At 40.3% G+C, this 24,859-nt stretch overlaps 1 protein-coding gene and 1 pseudogene across 5 annotated transcripts in view; both read right to left on the bottom strand.

Moving 5' to 3' along the window:
* LOC147017243 (uncharacterized) overlaps positions 1-24,859 on the bottom strand; it is a 230,878-nt gene that overhangs the window by 99,843 nt on the left and 106,176 nt on the right. For 4 of the 5 annotated variants that reach the window (XM_085846694.1, XM_085846698.1, XM_085846696.1 and 1 more), the window contains exons 11-12: positions 12,277-12,339; positions 1,493-1,560 (exon numbers count right to left, since the gene is read on the bottom strand). In XM_085846694.1, coding sequence (XP_085702820.1) covers positions 1,493-1,560; positions 12,277-12,339 — 131 coding nt within the window. The remainder of the gene's footprint in view (positions 1-1,492; positions 1,561-12,276; positions 12,340-24,859) is intronic. The other variant, XM_085846695.1, reaches the window with a different exon arrangement.
* LOC147017244 (signal recognition particle RNA) lies at positions 9,781-9,921 on the bottom strand (annotated as a pseudogene).

Genomic DNA, 24,859 nt, shown 5'->3' with positions numbered 1-24,859 from the left:
CAAAAACTAGATTTCTTATAAAAATTCCATTTTTTTGTTTTTATTTTTAAAAAAGTGATTCAGTACCAGCAGGATATGCCAGATAATAGGTGTATTACTTTTCAGAAGAATCTGATAAAAGACATATATATATATATATATATATATATATATATATATATATATATATATATATATATATATATATATATATATATATATATACATATATATCAGTTATTCGTCGCTGTTCCAGAATTTCGACAACCGAGTTTTAAGCGTCCTAAGCGATCGCAAAAACCGAAGACAAAATTAAAATCGAAGTTAAAACGAACTCGTAACGTCGAGCGAAGCAAAAATACTCCATTTCTCCACATGAATTTACGGAATTATGTTTGATCTCACTGTGACCTTGACCGATTTTGACCAAAATCTAATCAGCACTAGCCATCACCCTCCTGAATCACGTGGTGTAATTTGATATTGGTAGCTTCTTCCGTTCTCGAGTTATCGTGCCTACAAACAAACACACAGAAACGGAAGTGATCAATATACTTACGAAATCTGTAGATTTCGTAAGTAACAAACAGAGACAGAAGGAATCAATATACTTATGAAATCTTTAGATTTCGTAAGTAACAAAAAGAGGTGAAAACAGTAACCTCCATCAATCTTCGATGGCGGAGGTTAAAAATGTTCTTATTATAATTTACGAATTAGTGTTCTCCATATTCTCCGAATAAAGAATTGTTGAAAATTTGATGACAAAAGCTCAAATAGAAAACAAGCAGTCATAGACTGGTACGTACAAAATCGTCAACTTGACCTCTGACCTTGTCTAATAAAAGCTGTCTCTCGAGAAGGTAGCGACGCAAACCAGAAGTTTCTACGATGATTCTGTACAAAACCATCAAAAATCGAATGTTTGACCTCACTGTGACCTTGACCTTTGACCGATTTTGACCAAAATCTAATCAGCGCTAGCCATCACCCTCCTGAATCACGTGGTGTAATTTGACATTGGTAGCTTCTTCCATTCTCGAGTTATCATGCCTACACACACACACACACACACACACACACACACACACACACACACACACACACACACACACACACACACACACACACACACACACACACACACACACACACACACACACACACACACACACAAACAAACACACAAACACACAAACAGATGACGGAAGTCATCAATATAGATTTCGTAAGTAAAAAAGGTCATGACCTGGACAGACACTGAAGCTCAATGGTAAGTAAAACAGAAACGGAACGGTAAAAAAAAAAAATATTTTTTTTAAGCAATGATCGTTTCACGTAGCACAGTGGTGGATGGAGTTGTGCTCACATTGTAAAAAAAAAAAAAAAAAGTTATGGCCTGGAAACCTTGTTTCCCACTGTGTGGGTGGTGGGGGGGGGTGGTGGGAGTGGGGGGGTGCATTCAAATGATACAAGAAGGGATGGGTACATTATAACATTCAAGGGTACTCACTGAAGGCCCAGGAGGTCCTCTTCTCCCCCGAAGTCCTCGCTTTCCTTGGCGGCCCTGATGGGACAACACTGTAATTCGAGAAGATCACGTCGTAGTATGCCACCGTATTGGCAAATATAGACATTTAACCATGAAACTCACAAAGAAACCGGCAAAATGACATCCTCTGGCGATGAACTAACGAGTTACATTTGCTGTCTAATTGCGACACTGCTACCAATTTTTTGAACACTTAAACTAACTACGATGCAAGTAGAAGAGTTACAAAGCTGTGATTAACCAGACTCCTCTAAATGAGAAGTATCCATTTGAGATTACCTTGTGTGATGACGTCAACGGTGAACAAAATTCAAAAGCAGAGTTAACCAACAAAGTTGCCCCTGATGGTGTTTGTCATATTTAAATGTGAGTAGAATATAACAATTTGCTCTGCTCGAAATTCACGCAAAAATTCCTTTTTTATGAACAAAATAAGCGATGGCGAAGTCCACATGTTGCCTCATCGAGTAATTTCAAGTCGAACATGCCAAATGGTGACCTGATGTACAAGTCATTGAAGGTGTGGGAATGTGAAATGCTTATGAAGGCCTAAAAATTGGTTTTCCTTATATTCCTTTCACATCATCACTTACCTATGACCCAAAAAGTGTCTTCAGAGCGGCTTAAAACATCTTCGGTGATTCTTTCATACTTAAAGTTCTATTATTATCCAAATGAACAACCCAGTTCCCCTTGTGTGCCGCACAAATTACAAAATCTCTGCTCACTAATTATTTTCTGAATGGTCTGCTATTTGCCTAATGGCTTTGCACAAGTACCTTTTTTTCTTTTTCTTCTTGACAAGGACATTATTACTGAGGAATCAAGTTTTTACAGTTAAAGAATATGATGCAAACCAAAAGCGTGATGACTTCCATGATTAGAAGATGATTGAAACCATAACGCGGAACACTGAGGCCTCTTATGACATTACGAGTGCTTTCTGACTTCTCTCAACATCCTCTTTGCGTATCAATTCAGAAACACTCCAAGAGTGGATAGGAGATTGTACTCCCTTCCTCGATGGCTAAACAACTTCTAAACAGAAAAATGCCAAAGAAAAACTAGATTCAAAACTCTTCTTAGAAAATGAACAATCATCTAATTTTCGAGCATCTTCATTTACTTTCATTCAATTACTACTTCTGTAATGTCCACAATTATTTCCACCTTCTTGTTGGGTCGGCTGGAGAAAGTTTTAGGCCCAAGACTTTCACGAACCGACATTACATATGACTGAAGCTGATTTTGGCAGGAATTTGTAACTTGCCAGTTATAACTCGCCTCCATTTTGCAAAATATGCCGTCGGTTCTTTAAAGTCCACCAACAATTGCCATCAGATGGGACACCTGACTTGACGTCTACCGGAAGGGCAGCCACTTTATGATTCAACTCTCTGTCTGTTAAACACCAATCCAACAATTTCTAGTTGGGTTAGGAATCAAACCTAGAGTATAAAACTCAAAGTTAAGTGTGCTATCTCTGTACCATCCTGTTGATGTCGACTTTTACTCAATGAGTAAAAGCTCTAAAGGTTTACTGAATTAATCTAAATGTGTGATGTTAAGTGCAAAATATCCATTTAAAGTTTCATTTGTGGGTGATAAAGTCAGGAAAGGATAAACTTAAAGGGAAATAAAGTTCAGCAGCAACTTGGAACTATTACGGTTTATGAATGTTAATGAAGAAACTTCAGAGAATCCAATTTTTCAGGGTGAAACACACTTTTCATTTCCTTCCTTATTGACAATAGAAGCAACCAGTCATGTCATGCATGGAGAAAAGCCAATATTGTTTTGGGGGTTAAAAATACCACCACAAGTCCTCATTTTCTCACTTGACTTATCATTGCTTTGTAAATTGTTTTTCTCATGATATCGTCACTATGCGTCAATTCTAAACTTTAGTCAGGTTCCTTATGTAATTTAGTCATAATTTTTTGGAGATTTACGAGAACTATAAATTTTTGAAAACCTTATAGCCGAACAAATTAGAAAATATTTGATTCCTTTTTCTCAGATGTCATTATGGCAGCCATCGTGGATTTTTAAAACTGGCGACCCTCAAACACTAGTTTCTCAATATCTCGCCTCCTAGATGACCTAGAAACAAGATTCCAGTGGCCAAATCTACATTTATTGGGGCAACGAATCCAATGGTGATAATTACAAATGTCAATGACACATGTATGGGTGTCTATCTTGCATTTTAATATGCATAGCTGAACAGAACAGAAAAAGAAAAAAATATTCGGAATTTGACAGCCAAAGTTTACATACAAGCAAACACAAGCAAACTGTCGTGTCTGTCTACACATCTCCATCGTCCTCACTATCATCATCACTGTCATTAACAAATGTGATATCCTGAGAGTCTTCATCATTCTGGCAGTCAGTGCTACACTGACGTAGCTCCGTGCAGGGTAGCTCCACTGAATTGCACGAACATCTGTGTGAAGAACAGTCTGCTTTGCATTGACATCTGACCATCTCAATGATGACCTCTGGTGCTGGGAGGGACTCAGTTGTCATTGGTTTGAAGCTGGACATCCTCGTCCTTGTAGTAGCCATTCTGTAGTGGGTGAAGGAACTCCTGCTGGGCGATGTCTGCCTGACCCCACACTCTGGCCTGGATATGGGGTCGGAGGCCATGCTGCTTGAGAGTGCCAAGTGTGGGTGGAAGCTTGTCACTTTCTGCCATGTGCTTGCAGAAAAGATACCATCTCAGTTCAGCGATGTTATCGATTTGGATCCCCTTATGTAAGTATACAGTGCATACAAACTCAGCCAAAGTAGATAGCAGATCCTCTGTCACTTCACTGGTTTGAGACAGCATTTGCAGAGCCTTGACAACATGATCATCTGCTTTTAGGTAGATGTTCAGCCAGGTAGCTTTGCCTATTCTAGAAAACCACCCAGTGTTGTCTGCTCCTGTAAATGCATGAAATGCCGGCAAAGCCTTTGCTCGATCTGCACCCAGAGCTTTCCATATTGGATTCACTTCCAAAATCCCAGATGCCATTGAAACACAAGTATCTTTCAGCAGGATTTCATAATTTGCTACAACCAGCACCAGTACATCTGTGTCTGGGGAGAAGAACATGAGCTGTGCATCGGATGGGTTGTGACGTGAAGCCAGAACTGCATGGTGGATCAACAAGGTGTCTGCTTCTTCATGGTTGTTGCCTTCAAAGTCCGATTGACTGTTGCTCTCGGTGTGTCCTGCAGCAGAAGCAATGACAAACTTGGGGGATTCTTTGCTGTATTCAACCATCTTTGATGCCAGATACTCCATCAGATCAGCCTGAGTACAAGAGTACAAGACTGCTGGCTTTCTTCTGTTCTTCTGCAGGACAGACTTCATACTGGGCAGTTCAGTAAGGATCTTCTCCTTCAGCCACCATCTGGTGAATGCCGTGAAATGGTTTTCCATACCGTCTGGTCCAAGCATTCTCGTGTATGCGGTTTAAATGTCATCAATTGAGAGGTAGGCTTGGTTTTGAGTTTGCACATCAACAAGGTTGATCAGCTCAATCAGACGTGAATTTTGTAGCGGATGGACTTTTGATGAACTCTTTGTGTCACCTTGATCTCGCGTGGCATGGAATACATGTTTTGTCCAACAAGATTTGTGATATCTAACATCTACTGCATGGGCATCTGTTGGTGAGATACATGTGTTCAGTCTCGTTTTGAAAGCTGGATTTTGGGACTTATCACCAGCTGATTTGAGAGTTTCTCCAGCATTTTGTGTGCAGACTTTGAACAACTGTTTGTCAGTGTCTTCTTGACAGAAGAAACACAGGTCCTTGTCCAGTGGCACCGTACATGACCGTGTGAATAGGGAATCCTGACCAGATGGACTTGGTTCATCCATATCAGTGCTTTCTCTGTTCTGTCCACGTCTTTTGGCAGGGTATGACCCAGTGGATAATGCATGTTCATAGCGGTCTTTGGGCTCGCTGAATGTGGTCCTTGTTAGTCATGACCAGGTAACAGCTGCGATGCCAAAATGCATGCACTTCACATAGTGTTTCTTTTTTGATGTCCGTGAGCCACTTTTGCATTTCAACATAATTTCCATCTTTCAAGCTGGCTCTCTCCTTTACTGTATCTAGTATCTTCTGGTAGTAATCTAGTCTAGGATGTAATACCAAGTGTCCTTTACTTTGGTCATCAGACTGACAGAGTATGCACAGCTTCCAGTTAATTATTTCCTGACCCTGTTTCTCTGCTCCAAGCTGACAAAGCTGAGAAATCTTGCTCATGTTGCTCTAATACAGATCTGCAAAAAGAAAGGTAAACACCACCCATTAACATACAACACCCAAAACTACACATACAATATGTAAGGTATAAGGGTCATTCCATGTCAAATCATCAAAGAATCTGCCGTCATCTCTCAGATTTTTGTAAAACTTTGGGAACCAATTGGGACCCATGAAAAACGGCAAGAACTCAAATATTTTTGCGAACAGCCTCTTAATTAGTGAGATACAGACTAACGAACTTTGGACTAATTAGCACGACGTCGCGAATTCAAATGGCCATATCTCTAAAAGTATAACACCGAGAGAGCTGGTTTTGGTGTCATTTTAAAGGTATTTTCATGCCCTATGAATTTGTCTGGGCAACATTTTCCTACCTGCAACCACAAAAAAGTTATCACAAAATATAAACTTCAATCGTGAATCCCCAAAAAATGTATCCTTCACATTTCCTCAAATTCATCCCAGAGGTACCTTATGATGTCAAGAAGCTTCCACATAAATTTTGTGATGGGCACTCCAATAGTTTCTGAGATATGAGCAATAATGTACATGTACGTATGGCATATAGGTTCGAAAATCAGCATTTGTAATGTATTATACAATCATTCTAACCTAGCCATGACAGGGAATGACCATCATTTACTTTGAAGTATCATATACTGTCATTTTCAACTGGGCCTGAGGGGAAGAAACAAGTGCTGCTGTTGCTGCATTGAAGAGAAAATTGAAAGCCTAAGTCAGGTTAGTGAACACTGTGTACTTGAACTCACTTATTGATTGTATAATACATTACAAATGCTGATTTTCGAACCTATATGCCATACGTAGATGTACATTATTGCTCATATCTCAGAAACTATTGGAGTTCCCATCACAAAATTTATGTGGAAGCTTCTTGACATCATAAGGTACCTCTGGGATGAATTTGAGGAAATTTGAAGGATACATTTTTTGGGGATTCACGATTGAAGTTTATATTTTGTGATGACTTTTTTGTGGTTGGAGGTAGGAAAATGTTGCCCAGACAAATTCATAGGGCATGAAAATACCTTTAAAATGACACCAAAACCAGCTCTCTAGGTGTTAAACGTTTAGAGATATGGCCATTTGAATTCGCGACGTCGTGCTAATTAGTCCAAAGTTCGTTAGTCTGTATCTCACTAATTAAGAGGCTGTTCACAAAAATATTTGAGTTCTTGCCGTTTTTCATGGGTCCCAATTGTTTCCCAAAGTTTTACAAAAATCTGAGAGATGACAGCAGATTCTTTGATGATTTGACATGGAATGACCCATAATGTACATACAAAAAATAGTCAGAGGGGCTTTGCAGTTGACACACCTGGAAACACAGCTAACATGTGCTAACTAGCGTTTGCTTGGACATGCTGCATACACACCAGCCACGTAGAAACAACAACATACCTGGATTTGTCTGAATTATTTTGATGTTCCTCTAATACCTGCAGATACTGATGTAATAACTGTAATTACAATCACCATAGATAAACCTACAAATGCCAGCACTAGATTAATCATGTACCTGTACACTGACTTGTTGCAATAAGTACACTTTTGTTCAGATACCCACTTGAATCAGGTTCGTAGGTCACCGAGGAGCCAGGATAAGGAGATAAGCATAAACTTCAGTTATGCGCATTAAAAATCCAAGATGGTGATCTAAACCTGTGCCACTGATCATCTGTACTGATTTCTAATAATCACCATTGGATTTATTTCCCCCAAAAATGTAGATTTAGCCACTGGAATCATGATCCTAGGTAATCTAGCAGTCAAGATATTGAAAAAATAGTATTGGAAGGTCGCCATTTTAATAATATCCAAGATGGCCGCCATATTGACTTCTGGGAAAACGGAACCATGAATTTTCTGATTCGTTATTCTATGAAGTTTCCAAAAATGTATAGTTTTCCTAATCTCCAAAAATTATAACGAACTTATATTTCTGGACCATACTGAACTGGACTACTTGCTAAGTAATGGGATAGGATGGAAAACTGTGCTGGAATATCAATTTCCAATATCAAAATGACTTGTTAGTGTTTGGAAAAGCGATCTTTCGCCAAGGCATTGGTAAGGAACTCAAAAGACGTGCGACGAACAAGGCAGGCGTGCCATTAAAGATGCTGAATGAGACTGTGTCCAATTTTAAGCCTTCCTGCTGAATCAACAAGGAGGCGAGAAGATTGAATATCAGTCCGAGGTCTAACCGAGCTCGATTCAACAAGCAGCTTGGCCTGGGAACAATTGGATTGAATATTGAGCTTTTACGGGGCAGTACCATAAAATTGAAGATGAAATTTGAGGAGAAAAGAATTCTCAACCTGTTGACGGTGTATATAATCAACAGGGTAAGGACACGTGTTCCCACGCCGGGCCTTTTGCATGCAGTGTAACCCGATAAGCATTGCGGGCACATCTTGCAGTGGCCGAGTGTAAACACTCTACGATGAATTTACCACCGCAAGTCACTATTCTGAGAATGCACTCATGTCTGTCTGGTGGCAAGGAAAGGGTATCATTCATTGGAACGAGGGTGAGCTCGTTTACAGAATCATCACGCTGTGCATGTACACTCTGGATATGCACACAAGGTTCCATGCGTGGCAAGACCGCTCGGAATTAAACAGCCATATTGCATCTCCATCACTACATCGAGTAAGGGATTTTCCTGAGCCTTGCCTTCTGGCTCCATAATTCACATGCTGCGAGGTCCATCTGCGCTTTTGTAATTGTCTGCTTGCTCGTGTATAATCTTCTGATGTCCGAACATCCATCTTTGGACAGGTGGTTGAATGAGATGTGAGAAACCTGGCGCGATGCGCCTTTGCTTCAAATTCCGATCATTAACAAACCGTATGAAATCCCAAATTCAATGGTTAATGGTGCTTCTTCCTTTTGCCTGTCGCTCATTCGGTGCATCAGAGGAAGTGATGAATCCATTGCCTGAAGCGTCTGTCAAACTGCCACCAATCTCTGTGGTTATTGAGGGGCCTTACTTGGAGCTGTGCAAGGCAAAGATTTCCATAATTGAGACATCTTGTTAATTCGTACTGTATTGGGACAATTGTGTATGCTTGAGCTTTCATGGGCTTATTGTCAAAATTTTATTTTCATTGATATCAATAGCCAAGAAAGAGTCAAAACACGCTGTTGGCAGATGTGCTTACCTCAAATGTTGAAGCTGTCCTATTAGTTCTTTGTTTTTAGGCAACGTATTGCGAACCCTAAACCTAATCGCAATCCCAACCCAATACTCAGCCTATAAATGGGAATTACAATTTGGCCCAAGTACTCGCTAAAATGATGCTCTTTCGTGAAATGAATTACTTGAATATATATATATATATATATATATATATATATATATATATATATATATATATATATATATATATATATATATATATATATATATATATATATACCAACATCATTTTATGAATATAATCAATTGCTAAGTGGAGTCTATCATTTAATTACCAGGATCTGCTCCATCAATATCATCAATACAGTGACAACAATAACAAAAGAGTTAATAGAAAACGATACCCTGTGCAGTGTTCAGGTATATAGAGTACTTCAATGTTAATAAAATAATGATTTTAACGATTGTTAAAAATAAAATCTGGAAGTTAAGTGCGACTGAACTAGTCGAGAGAAAGTCCGGAACATCACCCTTACACATCACCCCATTGGACCTTTATTTAAATTTAAGTACTACAAAACCGGAGGCCCTTGGAAGTATTATGAAGGTGACTTGTGTTCTTCAGCGTTCAAGTAGATAATTAAATTTAAATATAATAAAGATTGTCTTCTTCTTCTTCTTCTTCTTCCGGCTGCTCCCGGTAGGGGTCACCACAGCGGATCATCCGTTGTGATCCGCATACTGATTTGGCATAGGTTTTACGCTGGATGCCCTTCCTGATGCAACCCTGGTCACCTCTTACGACACAGGGATAAGGATTGGGTTTCGCCATGATTCTGGGCTGCCCTACACCCTCTCATAGCGCGGCCCAGCGCAGAGCTCCCATCCTCAAGCGATCCTCCAACCCAAGCCTCCGAGTAGCCGGATTACAGGCGCACGCCACTACACCCGGTTTAAATAGAATAGAATAAAGATTGTAAAAGTCGTAAAAACATTAATTAGTTCTGGATTTTACCGCCATTTTCGGTGGTGTCGATTACATCACCCTATCTAACGTATTACATTAGTTCTTCGTACCGGTACCTGTTGTTTGTGTCCCTTATAACGAACGTCCTTAAAAACAGTAAGTTTACTGTTTGGAATTATTTTCAAGTTTGTTTGACTGCCAGGCAGGCAGAGTAAGAATATTATCTCACTTTTCTGCACATGCGTGAGCGGGATGAATTCAAAGCCAAAGTACGTTAAAACTAAACACTTGTCTTCCTGTTCATGTTCGGATCGGTGTTCAAAATATAACACTCAACTTAAATAAGTTGTTTCTCGATAATAAACTCATGACAATAAACTGATGAGAAAGACAGACGGACGGACACGAATCAATTAGTTAACCATACTTTTCGCTTTTCGTATGCAGGGAACCAACAACATTTCCCACACAAACTCTCCCCTCAAAAATTCTGGTATCCTCCCACCCCCCCTTCACATTTCTCACTCCAAGATGCTCTGGAATCCAAAGCGCTCAACATCAATGGCATCTCACACAAAGAAACAGAATCACGGGGTTGGCTGAACTCTCATCACAGATAGGCTTACTGCTGACGTCCACTTCTTTGTTCCTCTTTAATGCCCAATATAAAATTGCTTAGTTGAGTTGGTGCAATCCCACTCTCCCCTCCAGGAATACAGGATGGCAGTACATAGCCATCTCATGGCATCTTCCAGCCCAACCTGTGATCATTCCTGCCCTATTAACCCTTCCAAAACCCACAAATCTTACCTGCAGGTCACTAGCTATCCTCCCTTTAACTCTCTCATTTGTTCATTCACATGTTTGTTTGTGTTGGTCATTTCCCCACATCCTTACTGCCAGCATGTTGCCCTTCTGTCAACAATCACCTTTCTCTTCCATGAGCCAAGGTTTTACATATAAAAAATGTAAATGTATAAAAGGCAATTCTGTCTCTCCAGCCTGCAGATAATGGCCTTCTCTTCAATCTCGTTGACATGTGGTACTGCTTATGCAGCACAATGACAAGCTAACATGATGCTCCCTTCAACACCAAACTGTCCCTGCAGATAAAAGGTGCAAATGATGCGTCTGAAGACATCTTCGTAAGATGGGTTGTGATTTCTTGGTGCTGAGACAAGATATAGCTGCACAGAATGTCCCTGTTCCTACTACAAAGACATACCCATGAGGCATGTGTCATTGCACTGTCTATGTATGCGGCATCAAAATTAATGGACATCCTGGATAGGTGTACTTGCCATGCATTCTCAAGTAATTTCACTGCATAAGAATTAGCGTCATTAGGGTGAGGTTTTAAGCATGTTTAACTGCCACGGTGTGGTGAGCTGATGTGTTATGGCTCAGCTCAAGTCCCAAAGTGAGGCATCTCTCAGCTTAGCACAAGCATGGTGGGTGCCAAATTCTAGTGGTGAAAAGGCACAATAAGTCAAATTTATGGAAGTCCCTAAAACCTGCTGGTAAAACAATGGGCCATCAGAAACACCAATGCAGGATCATCTTTGTCTAGAACCTATTGAGACTTTACTTCCTCAATTTTGCACATCAGGCATTGCAAAGGTTGATGGATTCAAGTGACATCGACTGACCGTTGTAATCTCATATGCCCAAGTATTGTCAGAGAGTTTATTTAATTCATATATTGCTTAAGACAGGGAGTATACAGGCAGTTACAATGATGAAAAATGTTAGCTCCAACACTACTATTATTGCAGCTCAGACACTAATCCATCACGTTTACATTTTGATGGTAAATAAAGTATCTCTACCCGTATGCACATAGAGTCATAGACCAACAGTACTCCACAGCAGTCCAACGCTGCCTAGACCTTCGTGCATAGTTTGGTCATTGTGTTTGTTCATGAGATGGTTAATGTGATGAGCAATAATGTATCATGTTGTGGTGCTATCTCCGCAACGCTAAGGTCAATGACATGAAGGACTTTCAATGTACTTTGTCATTGGATTGATATGAGCTGTTGGATTAAGATAAGCAATAATTTGCCAAATTTACAAGGCAGGTACTGAAATAACCTACCGGACCCATATGTCGGTGAATTATTGTTTTGTATCCGGCAAACATTAGAAGTTGGAAAGAGAACATAACTTTCTGCCAAAGTGATAAATGTCTTACACTCTGAATAAGATCATAAACGACCTTACAAATCAGCTCGCCCAAATGGGCATCACGTTTGCCATCTGACTACAACATAACTATAACGTAACATGCTGTGCTTTGTTCATGACGTTGAGCTCACTCTGTACGAGATAAAGAACCCACCTTCACTCCACGAGGACCTGGCGGACCACGGGGTCCGATGATAATGCGTGGGCCTTTGTGTCCCTGAAAGACAAGATAAAATTAACAAAATGAATAAGATGCATTGACATATGTATCAGACTACAGTTTCATGTTTTCAACAACTGGATAGGTACAGTCAGTCAGAAGAGAAATAAAGGAAATTCAACTGTGAGATAAATTGAGCAGATTAAACGGGACAAGGTCGGTTAAAAAAAAAACAAACAAACCCAAAACACCTCAAATAAACTTCAGTTTTATGATAGAATGTTACAGATTTCCTATTTCTTCTCAAAATGCTTTCTGTTTCTTCTAAAAGGCTTTTGTAAATAGCTAACAACCTCTTCCTTACAAGGATGTATAAGGAACTATGACACAGGAGGACATTCGGCTCATCATGACTGCAGTCATTTTGTATGCAGGCTGTGGATGTGGTTGCATCATTGCTGGGAGCGTGACTGTGCCGCTGATGCAGTGCCCCATATTTCCAGGAAGCTGGTACTCATTTTGCTGACCTCGGAAGGCTAATAGGCTGAGTCAACGCACCTGATGCTATTTAACGGCAACGACAGAAGCTCAAACTCAAGACCCTATAATATTTCAAGCCAACCACCTTAACCATTACATATATGTAAATATATATACAAAAAAATATATATTTGTAAACATATACAAACACATGAGCATTGATAGTGCAGAGCTTCGGTCCTCAAGCGATCCCTCAACCTCACCTTTGCGCGGCACAGCGCAGCGCTCCCGACGATCTGGGATGGGATTGCTGGCTGCATCGAAAAGGCATACGATTAAATATCTCTTAAAGAGGCTGCGCGGATGTTGTTTTTCACAACACAGAAAGCACATCCAACAAGATGCTCATGCCGCTCGGAACACGTACCGAGGAGATGGAAGAAACAGCTCCCTAAATGCTGGCAACTTTCAGTACACACGTGGCGCGTCCTTTCGACCCATTTCTGGGTTTAATTATAATCGGCGTTCTCTTTTCCCTCCATTTCTCCATCTGACAAATATCTATATCCGTTTCATTCCAAACCTCCATATAATTATATAACCAATCGTTCCCCTCAATTTCTGACACAGATCGGTGTTGGCCCAGAGCACACGATAGCAGAATCGGGCGAATGCGAGCACTGACCACGTGGGCCATGGCGGATCCGCGCGCACTTTATGGAACGTGCTCGAAGGTAGACCCGTGTGCCTCTCGAGACACTTTATTATTGTACAGAGCAGGGCACGAATGGACACATCTTACCATCTGTGCATGGGTTTGCCATAACATCTTAGCTTCTCGCCTCTCCAGCCAGCAAAGCCGTGACCGGGCAGAGGTGTGATATGCAGTTTGGATCGCTCCAGCCGCATGGCGCATCACGGCAGGCATTGATCACCACGAATCGGGGGTGCCCGGGCAGGCATGCAGGACCGACCCCGCTCTCGGCCGGTCGTCAGAGCAAAGCCCGGGGGTTCTTGCAAGGCAATTCATGACACTGAGTTCGGTGTGGTCAATTCATTTCATGTCGTGGCGTTGGAGAGAGACATTTTCACGGCTCGGGCCATCTTGCAGGAAGTTTTTTTTGTGGGTTTTGTGTATGTGTTTGTGTGTGCGTATGTGATTTGTCCTGGTGCCTGTCCACACAAGTATACACAAGTAAGTATCTTACACACAAGTAAGATTGCAGAAGATTATTATTATTATCATTTTGGGTTAAGTCTGCTCTGTGTCTGCTTTCGTAAGTTGCTTGTACATTGCCACACATAATGCTTCTTTCTATCCCTGCCTAACATGACATAATAAACTATTCCCTGTGCCACATACCTTTCCTCACCTGCTTGTAAATAAATTATTATTAGAAATGTTCCCAGCTCATTTTTGTCTTTTCTTGCATTGATCCGGCATGGTCTGAATCCTAGCTTAGCTGGGACTTTATTCCCAATGATCCGTTCCTTTTAGTCGGTACGTCCTTGGCAGTGTCGCTCAGCTGCATCTGATCCGGTAAAGTGATCCGGTTCGGACAAGGCGTACCGAGGGTGTGTTCCCTGGAAATTAATTAATGTGATTAATTAGGTAACAAATTAGCCAATAGAGGGGAGGACCCTAGGTCACGCGATTGAGATATTGGCATCCACTGTTTTTTAGCGATCCGCCGCGTCACTGAATTATCTGTGTGCGACGGCCTACAATTCCCGGGAGTCTGGTGGGAGCTGAGATCGTCACCCCCCCCCCCCCGGTGGTCTTCTCACCCAACAACAATATATAAATATAAACACTATATATTTATATATGGAGGTACACAATACACTCACAGACCTATGCACGACTAGGTTAGGGATCTGTCGCCTCAAGTATTTTCTCTCCTCTCTCCCCCCCCCCCCCATCTCGTCCCCTTTGGATGCACAAAAGAGCATTCTGCTGACTCGCAATCACAGTTTCCTCTGGCACGACACTGCACCCCCCCCCATTTTGTAAGACACCACACCCCTCACTCCCACACCTTAGACACCAGTATTTCTCCCTTCTCCCTCCCCAAAGCGTACTGGGTTGTGCTAGTTGGCTGACCGCACCAGGTATTGCGAGGCCGTTAGTCCTCATCTGCTCTCTTTCTTTTTGGCTATCTAATCTTCCTCAGGTTTGTGTGTACGTGTGTTTGTGTGTACGTGTGTTTGTGTGTGTGTGTGTGTGTGTGTGTGTGTGTGTGTGTGTGTGTGTGTGTGTGTGTGTGTGTGTGTGTGTGTGTGTGTGTGCGTGTGCATGTGCGTGTGCGTGTGCGTGTGTGATGGCGCCTGTCACAGCATAAGTTAAGATTGTAGAAGAGATAACTGGATAAGTCTGCTTTTGTAAATTGCTTGCCCTTTTGTCGCATCACACAAATTCCTTGCTCTCCCTGCTGTACAAAATAATTAACCCCATTCACTGTGCCATATACCTTTCCTCGCTTGATTGTAAATAAATGCTTGTGTAGAGATCTTCCCAGCTCGTTTTTGTCTTTACCTTCATTCGTCCAGCATGGTTCATATTAGAGCTTAGCTGGTACGTTATCCCGCAACGATCTGTTTTCCTATCTGGTACGTCCTTGGCGGTTATGCTCGGCTGCATCTGATCCAGTAAGGTGATCCAGTTTGAAAAAGGCATACCGAGGGCGTATCCCCCGGTAATTTGATCACGTGACCATTAGGTAAACGGTATTTATTGGACGGAAGACCCGAAGTCACGTGGTCGATTTATTGGCGTTAACGGTCGATTCGCAACCCGCCGCGTCAAAGTTATTCGTGTGCCACGACCTGCAATTCCAGATAGTTTGGTGGGAACCCGAGGTGGCTTCCCCTCGTCTTCTCACCCTGGCCCCCGCAACAATATTATATATATATATATATATATATATATATATATATATATATATATATATATATATATATATATATATACATATACATATATATATATATATATATATATATATATATATATATATATACATATACACATATACATATACATATACATATACATATATATATACACATATACATATACATATACATATACATATATAAAAATATATTTTTCTTGTTTTGGGTGTGGGGGGGGGAGAGGTGACTACAGTTGTGGGGTGAGGAATGAACAGATACCAATATCGTATTCACGTTTTGATGAGACCCTTTCATCGACAACACAATCAAAACATAGGTATCCAATCACCAGTCTCTGTCTAAACTACCTGCAAGTCCTGTCAATATCCATGTACCGCAAACATCCACAATAACATGAAGTGATGTGTACACCAGTTGTGCAGTATTTTGGAGATGCTCAAATTCAGGGTCAAAATGATAAAGGTTAGTAGCCGATGCATAGCGACAAAATTATATGGAAGTAAATACAAGGAGTTTCTTTACAAGATATAAAATACAAGAAGAAAAAAAAAATTGAAAAACGTTTTGCTCTTATTCTTGATACTTTGTTTTTATTGGAATGGTGTCTTAGTGGCTGTTTAATCCAGCCTAGGTTATCTGTTTCCCCATGAAAAAACCCACAGGCAAAAGATCTCCCGCTGAACTTGGAACCACAGCCTGCAACACGGGAAGTGTTGTCACTTTCTGCCAACGCAGCTTGGTGCTGGCATGCTAACAAGGCACTTTGGATGGAAAGAACAGAAACTTAGCCTCCAAGCACAGGGCAAAGGGTACTCAAGAGAGATGTGCGTGAATGCTTTGATCAAGCCTCCGTAAATGCCATCGCAACACAAATGTCCCAAGGAGATCAGGAGGCATGCATCTCCCAGAGACCTGTGGACAGACGTATGAACAGGTGTTGGTTACACAAAAGGAAAATAAATAGAGGCACCAGATGTGCAGTACCCTTCAACAACAACAACAACAACAACAAAAATGTGGGAATTGCAGCTGAAGCTTGGGTCCCGACTAGTTCTCTTTTGAGGAGTCATGATCTTGTAAATGACCGGAGAAAATCAGGTCAGCCCTCTCCCGGTGACACAACTCTATTTTAACAAACATCTGCTTCTGATTATTATTTATTGGATTTTTGGGAAAAAAATACCTCTCTGATAATATAAACTGAAGGTCTTGATATGTCTATCAGCATATGAAGCATTGGTGAGGAATAGCATATATGGGTGAAGGTGACAGACCGAGGCAAAGCATTGTATCCTCAGATCGGATGTACAAATACTTCAAGAAGGGCACACATGACCCAACCAGTTTTGGATCCTGTCCAGGTAATGGCAAAATGGGAGCAAATTCCATGTGAATCGGGTCAAATGGGGGCATGGTACATGTTTATTGTCGGGAGAGGGGTGGTGATGCCAAATGGGACGTGACGCATGTTTATGAGCACGTAAAAGGTGTAACAGTCACATCGACACAATACTCAAAAAAAAGGACAATCCACAGAAATCTGACAGTAAGCCACATGAGTTTCTTTAACCTTCATCAATCACATCATGAAATATGATCCAAACATGATAAGGATGATCTGTAGGCAAACAGATAGACAGGGGTCTGCACCATAAAACAGGTACAAGGTGCATCGACATAATGGTACTCGAACACCGTGCTCTACACATGGCGTTGGTTCTGCCAAAGCATATTCTTTGGCTCGGGTTACAATCCCAGATGAGTCACCATTCCAATGGTGGAAACTTGACCGAGGGTGCAGGGATTTGTAAATAAACAAATAAATAAATAAAACAAGCACTCATAGACTGGTACTTACGAAATCGTCAACTTGACCTCTGACCTTGTCTAATAAAAGCTGTCTCCAGAAAAGGTAGCGACGCAAACCAGAAGTTTCTACGATGATTCTGTACTAAACCATCAAAAAATCGAATGTTTGACCTCATTGTGACCTTGACCTTTGACCTATTTTGACCATCACCCTCCTGAATCATGTGGTGTAATTTGACATTGGTAGCTTCTTCCGTTCTCGAGTTATCGCGCCTACAAACACACACACACACACACACACACACACACACACACACACACACACCACACACACACACACACACACACACACACACACACACACACACACACACACACACACACACACACACACGACGGAAGTCATCAATATACTTACGAAATCTTTAGATTTCGTCAGTAATAAATGAAGAAAAATTGTATACAACGTCAAGACTCAAGACAGAGCAAGGGTGCCGGTGATAACTTGCCTACTCTTTGTGAAGGATACTGTGGGATCTTTAACTCACTAATGCCAGTAGACACACGATGCCCAGTTTATGGTCCATCTGAGGGAAGGAAGTGCACATTGAAACTGCGAAACACCAAGATAAAAGTTGATAGCTGGGTTGGGATTCAAACCCAGGATGGACAGCTCAGATGCAAGTGCACATACCTATAGGCTAGCACACCAACCTGCATATACACAAGGTATACTATATACCATTTAACTTCAATCAGCCCTCATCAACCGCTAAATAAGTTATGGGCTGGAAATTAAAACATAACGGACTGGGAGAGAAACGGTCACAATACCCATTCGCCCGAATGGGCCTCGGAGTAAAAATAAGAAAAACAATGGCTGTATTTTCCAAACTTTCAGAACGTCAAATGAACATGATATTTTCAATACATCACTGCTCACCTTCACTCTTTGACTTCTCTCTCTTTTTCCCTCACTTCTGGAACAAACTCCCACATTCTCTTCAATCCCACTCCTCCCTCCAGGTCTTCAAAATAGCTGCTTACCACCACCTCATATCTTCCCCCATCCAAAATCTTGATCTTTTCCACCCCCATTAATCCACCCCAAACACACCACCTACAAATTCCCTGTTTTCCTTCCTGAAAGTCCCTGTTGTGTCCATCTTGTTTTCCCCGTTTACCTCGCCCCTTCCCTCTCCCTTCCATCGATCCCCCATTGTCTGTTCCCCACTGTTTTGTGCTTCGCTCTCCAGCCCCTCTTGTCCGCTGCCTTGTTATATGTTTGTGTATTGGCTCTTACATGCGCCTTGACTTGGTATACAAAAAAAAAGAAAATAAATTCAATTTGTGGTAGGAGGAACACGCTCATGTTTTCATCCAGCATTACAAAGAGGAGGGAAAACAGACAATGTGCCATGGGGGTTGCCATCGGTGTAGTGGGAATTGCCTTTTGCCATTGAGGATATTATCACTCTACTCTTGCGAGTCCAATCGAGGAAATGTGTTCGTATCCTACGGTGTGTGGGAGACTGGCTCCTTTGTTTTCGTTTTGTCAAGAACAAGGAGGCATTTATTTCAAATCATTAGAGGCTTTCTTTTTCTTGTTAAAAACCGGTGCACCTTCTCTCTTCATTCCAGTCTTTATTTTTCACAGATAGGTTCTGGTCGCACTTGATCAAATGGAAAAATGCACAAAAGAAACAAGGAGTAAATGTTTTCAGCTGCCCCCAAAAATGCTTTGTTTGTAATGTCGAGTCTGTATTGTTTTCTGTATGATCTGTATGATCAGTTGATGATCTCTTGGTTAATTTTGGTGTCTGCGAGGGAATGAGGAGACCTGAGGGTAGGAAACCTTCAAAGTAAGATGGTTGGGTCACGTTGGATTAATGGCGGTACAAAAGATCATGGGTAGAGATGGGGAATGACACGAGACGGTGGTGCACCACCCGATTTAAGCCCTGAAGGGAAAAATGTGACTGAGCAGGATCCAGAAGGCAGCTCTGAAAACAGTAGCAACTAGAAGGGCACTCGGTAGAGCGCATACCTCCGCCATGCAATGCCTGATCCATGAGAACATATCTGTCCCAATACATTTTTGAGATATCGTGCTCTATATCATTTTTGAGCCCGATCTTTCAATGGTGAAGAATCACTTTAAAAATTCTATAAGTCGGATCTGGATTCGGATCTTCACCAAAATCGAAACAATTTGTTGTGGTCACACACACACACAAAATGTGTCCACCATGTTTCATCCAAATCTGTCCACAACTTTTTGAAATATCGTGTTATATATCAGTTTAGCCCCATCATTCCGTGGTGAAGAATCACGTTAAAAATTATCAGATCTGGATCCGGATTCGGATCTTCACCAAAATTGAATTAGTTCTTCCTTGTCACACACTCAACCTGTCCACCACCTGTCCACCACTGAAAAAATTCTAATAATCGGATCCGGATCTTCACGAAAATCTAATCAGTTCGTCCTTGTCACACGCCGAAACAGTCTGCAAAATTTCATCCAGATCCGTCTAAAACTTTTTGAGAAATCCTGCACACAGACAGAAAGGGGTGAAAACATAACCTCCTTCACCTTCGGTGGCGGAGGTAACTAGAACAGCACTCAGTGGAGCACATACCTCCACCAGGTTGAACAGTTTACATTTTGTATCCCACTGATTGGCCTGATCTCGGTCCAGACTTCAACCAAAATCTAATCAGCTTGTTGTCACCTACTGAACTCATCTACCAAATTTAGTCCGAATCCGTTCACAACATTTTGAGATATCGTGCTATATATCATTTTGGCTCCATCTCTCAATGGTGAAGAATCAGTTTTTAAAAAATTATAGTATCCAAATACAGATCTTCACCAAAATGTTATCAATTCTTCCTTGTCCACTAAATCACATGCCAAATCTGTCCACCAAGTTTCGTCCAAATCTATCCATAATGTTTTGAGATATCCTGCTCACATACAAATAGACAGACAGACAGGGGTGAAAACATAACCCCCATCCACCTTTGGTGGCAGAGGTAACAAGGAACGAAATGGTTAAAGTGTACAGTAAGCCTAGATTTTGGGAGTTTAACCATAAGAGGGTTACTGGAAGAGCACGTCCATCCAGGAGGAGTTGGGGGAGAGTCAGAGGTCCGAGAAAGCAAATGGAGCAGAACCGGAGGAGAGGCGCTACAAAACAGAATACTGTATCTATATATTGATTTGTTGATCTGCATCGATTCCTTTGTCTTTCTGCATTGCATTGTTCATCAATCTGAATGGCATTATTCGTCCTTCACTTCAACCTGAGACGTCCAAGCAAATCACATGAAAAAGCAAAGAATCTAAACCTACAACCTTATATTTATCAGCACGTTTGTACGTGTGCGGATCGTCTGGTTGTTTCGACTCCCAATCTCCTAATCATCGGCTTCTATGCCCGACATCACATGAGTTATTAAAATTAAATATGCATTGTGCAGGCATATTAATTGAGACGGGAGAACAAAACATTGTCAGTGGATCGAGTCACCTTGGCTTTGTAGAATATCTGCAGGATTGAAGCAAATAGAACCAAAGTCCAAAATGGGTTTGAGTGTTACAAAACGGGCTAATTTGAAAAGGTTTAAAAAAAAATGCTTATCTCCTGAAATAAGAAAAATAAAAACTTCCTCGAAACTCTGGTGCAGTGATTTGTCATGAACCTGAAGGGCTTTCCACATGTGAGAACATGGTTCATTAGCCCGTATTCTCAAGAAGGTTCCGGAACTCATTGCTGTGACCCATACATCTGCAGCCGCACCTGGACCCTTTCCTTCTCGATCATACCAGGGGAGGGTAACACATCGGCAGGGACATTGTACAAGGAAATGGCTCTCAGCTGCAGATAAATGTTCACTTGTGTGGCTTTGGAACCCGGAGCAAGTTTTGTAGTGTGACCGTTTCCCAATAGGTCGCCAAAAATAATTACCATGGGAAATTATTTTTTGAATATGATTAACAGGAAATGGTGAAATTTGTTTTCAGTGATCCACTGTCTGTCCCTGACCTTTTAAGGCCATGTTATAAATAAAATTATTGACTTTCCACACAAGGAACTTCTATGCAGGAGGAGCCCATGAGACTCATCAAAGCCTGTGCAATTATTGCCAACATAGGGTTGTTTGGTCTGTGCTATAATCCTTTATAAATGCTCATCATCAAGCAATACAAACCATATTAAAAGTCTTTGGGACAACTGGGCTGAGGTCAGGTTTGAACCTCCAACTATTATGGCACCGAGTATGGAAAATAAAATATCTATCCTTGACTATGGTAAATACAATATCTATCCTTGACTATGGTAAATAGAATATCTATCCCTGAGTATGGTAAATAGAATATCTATCCTTGACTATGGTAAATAGAATATCTATTCCTGAGCATGGTAAATAGAATATCTATCCTTGACTATGGTAAATAGAATATCTATCCCTGAGTATGGTAAATAGCATGTCTATCCCTGAGTATGGTAAATAGCATGTCTATCCTTGAGTATGATAAATAGAATATCTATCATTGAGTGTGGTAAATAGAATATCTATCATTGACTATGGTAAATAGAATATCTATCATTGAGTATGATAAATAGAATATCTATCCTTGACTCGGGTAAATAGAATATCTTTCCCTGAGTATGGTAAATAGAATATCTCTCCTTGACAATGGTAAAAAGAATTTCAATCCTTAAGTAAGGTAAATAGAATATCTATCCCTGAGTATGATAAATAGAATATCTATCCCTGAGTATGATAAATAGAATAACTATCATTGAGCATGGTAAATAAAACATCTATCATTGAGTATGATAAATAGAATATCTATCCCTGAGTATGATAAATAGAATATCTATCCCTGAGTATGATAAATAGAATATCTATCATTGAGTATGGTAAATAGATATCTATCATTGAGTATGGTAAATAAAATATCTATCCTTGAGTATGGTAAATAAAATATCTATCCTTGAGTATGATAAATAGAATATCTATCCCTGAGTATGATAAATAGAATATCTATCATTGAGTATGATAAATAGATATCTATCATTGAGTATGGTAAATAGAATATCTATCCCTGAGTATGGTAAATAGAATATCTATCTTTGAGTATGTAAAATAGAATATCTATCCCCGAGTATGGTAAATAAAATATCTATCCTTGAGTATGATAAATAGAATATCTATCCCTGAGTATGATAAATAGAATATCTATCATTGAGTATGATAAATAGATATCTATCATTGAGTATGGTAAATAGAATATCTATCCCTGAGTATGGTAAATAAAATATCTATCCTTGAGTATGATAACTAGAATATGTATCCCCGAGTATGGTAAATAGAATGTCGATCCCCGAGTATGGTAAATAGAATATCTATCCCTGAGTACGGTAAATAGAATATCTATCTTTGAGTATGTAAAATAGAATATCTATCCCCGAGTATGGTAAATAGAATATCTGTCCCTGAGTATGGTAAATAAAATATCTATCCTTGAGTATGACAAAATAGAATATCTATCCCTGAGTATGATAAATAGAATATCTATCATTGAGTATGGTAAATAGAATATCTATCCCTGAGTATGGTAAATAAAATATCTATTCTTGAGTATGATAACTAGAATATCTATCCCTGAGTATTGTAAATAGAATGTCGATCCCCGAGTATGGTAAATAGAATATCTATTCCTGAGTATGGTAAATAGAATATCTATCTTTGAGTATGGAAAATAGAATATCTAGCCCTGAGTATGGTAAATAGAATAGCTATCCCTGAGTATGGTAAATAGAATATCTATCCCTGAGTATGGTAAATAGAATATCTATCCCTGAGTATGATAAATAGAATATCTATCATTGAGTATGGTAAATAGAATATCTATCCCTGAGTATGGTAAATAGAATATCTATCCCTGAGTACAGTAAATAGAATATCTATCTTTGAGTATGGAAAATAGAATATCTATACCTGAGTACGGTAAATAGAATATCTATCCCTGAGTATGGTAAATAGAATATCTATCCCTGAGTATGGTAAATAGAATATCTATCCCTGAGTATGGTAAATAGAATATCTATCCCTGAGTATGGTAAATAGAATATCTATCCCTGAGTATGGTAAATAGAATATCTATCCCTGAGTATGGAAAATAGAATATCTATACCTGAGTACGGTAAATAGAATATCTATCCCTGAGTATGGTAAATAGAATATCTATCCCTGAGTATGGTAAATAGAATATCTATCCCTGAGTACGGTAAATTTAATATCTATCCTTGAGTACGGTAAATAGAATGTCTATCCATGAGTATGCTAAAGAGAATGACTATCGCTGAGTATGTTAAATAGAATATCTTGTTCAGTCTTATTTTACAGTGTCCAATTTGTCGTTTCCATTGCTCTTTACATGGTGATCAATTCTTGCTGTCTTCTTTGTTGGAGACAAATTTTCACTGCCAAACATCATTGCTGGTATGAAGCATTTGATGCAAACTTTCCTTTTCAGACGTGAAAATACCCGTGTTTGAAATTCTATGTGTAATGTGTTTCACAAACGATGGTGAAATTAAGTATCCAAGCCAATATGAGTCGTAAAATATCACTTGAAATGGTTGTGTGCTATTATAGGCCATTGCAGCAAAGATGCAAATCCTTGGTAAGAGGAAACTATGAAATGACAAGAATGAGAGAACGATAAGAAATGTATATACTGTCTTGAGATGGTAGTGACACGGTCTACAATGATGTGATTCAGGTAAAGCCATCATTATATATAAATATATTGTTACGGATTTCAGAATCCGATCCGCCGAATGCATACAAACATCCAGGTCCTCAGATAGTTATTTCCCGAAATGCATGTCCAGGGATAGACCTATCCCCATGTCTGGTGGGATTCTAAATGTGATGTGTTGAGATCGGTGAAGAATAGATTCCCTCTTTAATGGAAAGCTCGTTTTTCTCTTAATGACAGACACATTCATCCACGTGAGATAGCCGTTAGCCCAACAGAGGCTCGTATAACCTCTTTCCATCGACATTGACACCCGCTTCTTTCACCGACGCCGACACCCGCCTTTTTCCTTTGATGTTTGACACCCCGTTCAGCAGCTCTATGGACGCCAACTGGCTCTTTTTCATATTAGGCTGAACATTCAGACGGCTTTTCCAGTCAGTCGGCGCAAGTGAAGTGGTGACAGCCTCAGCGCCTCACAGCACCTCACAGCATCTCAGCGTCTCACAGCGTCTCAGTGTCTCACAGTGCCTCAGCTCCTTAGCACTTCACAGTGCCTCACAGCTCCTCACCGCTGTCAGTCTGTTGTGG

This window comes from Eptatretus burgeri, chromosome 11 (genome assembly GCF_056783735.1).
Source record: "Eptatretus burgeri isolate ZD-2024b chromosome 11, Ebu_testis_v1, whole genome shotgun sequence".
NCBI classification, from domain to species: Eukaryota; Metazoa; Chordata; class Myxini; order Myxiniformes; family Myxinidae; genus Eptatretus; species Eptatretus burgeri.
The sequence above is the reverse complement of the archived record's forward strand: the minus strand, read 5'-3'. Positions and strand labels throughout refer to the sequence as shown.